Source organism: Gossypium hirsutum, chromosome A12 (genome assembly GCF_007990345.1).
Source record: "Gossypium hirsutum isolate 1008001.06 chromosome A12, Gossypium_hirsutum_v2.1, whole genome shotgun sequence".
Taxonomy (NCBI): domain Eukaryota; kingdom Viridiplantae; phylum Streptophyta; class Magnoliopsida; order Malvales; family Malvaceae; genus Gossypium; species Gossypium hirsutum.
The window spans coordinates 13,500,081-13,504,631 of record NC_053435.1 but is presented as its reverse complement, the minus strand read 5'-3'; the positions used below and the strand labels follow the sequence as shown (position 1 = coordinate 13,504,631).

Here is a 4,551-nt window from a genome sequence, read left to right as displayed (position 1 = left end):
TTGGCACCTTCAATGTAAATGTATGTATATTATCGGATTAACCAAAACTGTAACAAAAAGGACCAAAAACGAAAAGAATATGCATATGTCATACGTAACTTACTTTACAGTAATCCAACAACACAACTTAGATGCAATCTGTTTTCCAAGCCTCTCAAATGATGACCTAATAGCATACACCTGCCGAAAGAAACTGGCTTTAATCTCATAATACTATCACTGCATTTGATATATTGCAACTAAAAAGAAGTTATCGATCTTTTTTCTTTGAAACCAATAATTTGCGAGTTATGTTATGAATGACAACCCAGAATCTCTTTCAAATTAAAATCCTGATAGACTTTCTTATTTACCCCCTTCTCAACAACTACAATGCGCATGCGTAGCGGTACACAGATGTCTGTGCATTACAGGGTCCTAGAGTGAAAGAAAAGGGTGAAACTACTTATCAAGTCCCTCTATTATAGGGACGGGATAAAATTAGTCCCCATACTGTTAAATGGATTAATTTAATCTTTGTACTATTAAAAGAATCAAATAAATCTAAATTGTAAGAGAGTTAACATTTACTATTTAAAAATAACATGAAAAATTAATTTATTCCATTTATAGCTCAACTCCAATCAAAATTTTATTTGCAGAACCATCAAATGCTTTCAAAATATTAAATATTAAACAATAAATGACATTTTTTTAACAGTAAATGTTAGCTCTGCTGAAACTTGACGTTATTTGATTCTTTTTAATAATACAAGGACTAAATTGATTCATTTAATAGTAGATGGACTAATTTGATCCGGTCCTTGTAATAGAGGGACCTACCAGATACGTTCACTGAAAGAAAAGCTTAATGTGCCTTCTTTTACGAAACATTCGAACCTAACTTGTAAAAAGCAAGCGCATGAAAACATACCAGAAAAGCAGCTTTGCAAGGTAATCACGTGAAGTGCCACAAGTTTCATCAGCAGCATCTTGAAGATTTCCCGTGTTTACTATCCCTGAATCTCTCATACAGGCATCCTTGAACAACCTTTGCAATATATTCTGAACAAGCTGATGGATCATTTCCTCCACTTGTACCGATGATGGTTGGGATAATTCTGTCACCTGAAAAATAAAAAGTACAAACAATGAGAAAGTTTCAAGTTAATTGTAGGATCAAACAAAGTTAATTCAGTTCCAAAACATGACAATCTACTAAGAAACACTTTCCAGCTCTTACCATGTCAGCATCCAAGGATCGTAAATACTCTAACAAACCATTCATGTTTTCCCTGCCACACTCCATTCGCACATTTTCCTTCTTTTGAGCAGTCAGTTCCTGAAACGACAAAAATCTTATATAGAGGGAGCTCGGAGAACACATTATATCGAGCTATTGACAATGAGTTAGGTACCATGATCCATCAAATGGAGGAACGAAGGATTCACCATTACAGGAAAGCTCGGATATGTATATAAACATTCTTTATAGCACATAACAAGAAAGAAAAGAGCAGTATAAAATTGATTGCCAAAACATGTTTGTTGCTAGAGCACCTTAATAACCAGAGACACAGTCAAGAAGAAGAAATGCAATCACGAAAAACCGGAATTCAAACAAGCAATTGGTATGTCTAAAGTCAAGAAAAATCCAGAGTTAAATTTTCTCAAAGACAAACTACTTCCAAATTGACCAAGAATCATCTAACTTCATTTCTCTTTCATTAATTTACATATTAAGCAAGTATCACAAATTTGTAATAATTTCTAAAAAGAAAAGAATATGAGCTTCAAATTTTGCATCTTTTAACCCTCTATCGCATTATTTGTAAATATAGTATATGTACGTGTGTGAGAGAGACTGATTTTATAATTAATTACAAAATTTATAATTACATAAAAAGTCCAAAATCCTCACCTCCTCCATATCAGATAACTCAGCTTGCAGCTTCTCAATATACTTCAAAGCCTCCGGCGACAAATCCTCAAAAACCCTCGGACTTATCTTCTCCAGTTCTTCATATTCACCATTTCCACCCTCTCCCTCCTCAATATTATTCTCCACCACCTCTCTGTGCCGCTGACTAACGCCCTCCTCCGTCTCCTTCACTAGGTCCTCCGCCGGTGCCGCTCTTTCCAGATTTCTCATCAGTGAAACCCTATACTCCGCGTTCCACAAGGTATACCTAAAAAAAGTATATTTTTTTTAATTGCAGTAAAAAAAACTTTTTGAAGAAGAAAATAAGATATATTACCCTGTGATGATGGATGAGAAGAGGAGACGATGAAGAGGAGGTTTCGAGAGGGAAACCAAAACGGAGAACTGATCAGAAGGGAGAATTCCGAGCATAGTGGAGATAGTTCGCTTCATAGCTTCCTTGGCGGAATCAGAAACCCCTTTGGAAATAACAGACGTGTCGAGTGGTTCGATGTGCTTTAACATGTTAGCTATTACTATGAATCCACGATCTAAATTCGATTTCTGCGTCGAAACGGAGTAGTCGTCGTAGGCTCCGCCGTCCTTTAAGCAGCAGCTCACGGTCAAGGCGGAAGGAGGACGGTTGCGAGGGCTAGGGAGGAAGCTAGAGAGAGAAGGTGGTAGAGGTTTGACTGAAAGGGCGGCGATGCGGGAGAAGATGACAGCTCGGGACGTGGCTGCCGATGCCATCGAAGATGAGAGCTTCTGGAGCTCTTTCTTTTCTTTCCTTCTAGTTTTCTCGCTTTCTTACCCGTTTTTTGGAGCAGCTAAGCCTAAGCTTGATTTTTTTTTTCCTTTAATATTTAAGAATGGAACTGCCAACTGGCCGAACCGGGCTGATTCATACCCTGATTTTTTCTTTTTCTCTTTTTTTTTAAGTAAAAATTGGATACAATCAATTACAAGCTAACAGAGACACTATTAGAATTCGATAGTAATTATAGACTCTTTTATTAATCCTGCCACAACGTGGGAGCAAAATTTGCTTATCTTCACATGCTATTTACATCTACACAGTTCTTAGATTCATAAAATCAAGTTTGTATTATTGACTCTATTTCATGTCGAATGTATGTTTTAGTCGAATTTTAATTATTGACTACTATGAATTGTTTGTGTTTCAATCGTAGCTGTTTCGACAACAACTGTGATATCTCGTAATTTGGACTTAGTGAGCGGGTTGAGTACTTGGGTGTTACAAATTGAACATATATGGTTAAGGCTTAAATAATTTATAATTAAGTTTCGGCTCTTCACCTATTAATTATAAACTCATATAGTCATGAAGTCATTCCAATATAGTATTTTGACTTAGCTCTCCCTAATGACATACTATTATGAAATCAATTCGATCAGTGCTCGTCCAATGAACTTGTTATATTGTGTTATACTCATAGGGTATCCTTAATCTCTTTGGGATAAATTTGTTCTCCTAATATGATTCTATTTTATCTCATGTTAACCATTACATTTTCCTTCGTGAAAAGTCAATTACTATCAAATAGTAATCAAGTCATTCATCACAAAGATGAACGACCTGTGACCACATTTACTTTTCATCTAACATGTCCCAATGAGAAGATATCATTTACCCATATCTCGAACTATGAATTCCATTATTGTGAATGACGTTATATACTACAGAAGTCATATACATAATGTACCAGCTTTCGGTTCCTTATCTATTTAAACTAAAGCTTTTACTTACATCAAAATATACTAGTCATGCATACATAATTTGTTATCCACTCAAGATTAAGGTAAATCACACTATGAACGTCACAATTGAATAAATCCATAAATGGATTTAGGATTTGTTCTTCTTGGATCCAGTCCTATGTGCTATCAGTCTAGTTAGTCACATATATGTCTTTATCTTTTAGGAGTAACTTGCTCCGATGCCCAAGATAAGACATTTCCCCAATTGGAATTGATAGATGACATATTAGTCTTTCAATCGATTTGTTCATTTCCTATTAGACTAAGGATTTGTTTAGGTTCGTCTACTAATATAAACTGCCTTTTTGTATTACGATCTGACCACATAATCTGCCTAGTATAGTTTAAACATTAGACAACTAGTGAGCCAATATTTACTTCTATTTTTCTTTACATGCAAAAATCACGTGAGGACAATATAAAGGGAATTAATGTAATTCATGAATAATTTTCCTAATCAACTTATTCGATAAAATTACGATTGTACATAGAAGAAAATACTACTATAGCGACGTAAAAATTTTGGTTTAAGGTCGCTATTTGTGGCGATCTATTGAAAACTTGGAAATTGAAATTTGATTTTAAAATAAATCGGGAGTCGCCACCGATCTTTTTTAGGGTGTGATCGGACACCCATTAGATTCCTTTGTTTTTAAAACAAAAAGAAGGCTACGTTTAGGTCCACGTTAAAATCCGGAGACAAAATTAGGGTTCGGGAGTCGGTTACGCGCGAGGAAGGTATTAGCACCCTCGCGACGCCCAAAATTGGTATCGTATAAACATGTGTTGTCTTGATTTTCAAAAGTACGAGTTCAATTTATGATTTAATCGTGATCCGATTGAAAAGTCAAGGAATTCTAGTTTTTGGTTTT

At 35.3% G+C, this 4,551-nt stretch overlaps 1 protein-coding gene across 1 annotated transcript; it reads right to left on the bottom strand.

Moving 5' to 3' along the window:
* LOC107949992 (uncharacterized) lies at window positions 1-2,771 on the bottom strand. Its single transcript, XM_016884747.2, has 5 exons — window positions 2,238-2,771; window positions 1,901-2,168; window positions 1,223-1,321; window positions 914-1,107; window positions 1-180 (listed from the first exon to the last, which is right to left on the bottom strand). Exons 1-5 carry the CDS (start codon window positions 2,648-2,650, stop codon window positions 105-107), a joined length of 1,050 nt encoding a protein of 349 aa, XP_016740236.1. The 5' UTR covers window positions 2,651-2,771; the 3' UTR covers window positions 1-104.
* Between the last annotated feature and the right edge of the window lie 1,780 nt (window positions 2,772-4,551).

Bases quoted from the DNA above. Each gene is read 5' to 3' on its own strand.
- LOC107949992 (XM_016884747.2), bottom strand. From the start codon at position 2,650: ATGGCATCGGCAGCCACGTCCCGAGCTGTCATCTTCTCCCGCATCGCC. The intron at 2,169-2,237 runs GTAATATATCTT...TACTTTTTTTAG, and splicing joins TTCTCATCCATCATCACAGG to GTATACCTTGTGGAACGCGG. The intron at 1,108-1,222 runs GTAAGAGCTGGA...TTTATTTTTCAG, and splicing joins GATCCTTGGATGCTGACATG to GTGACAGAATTATCCCAACC.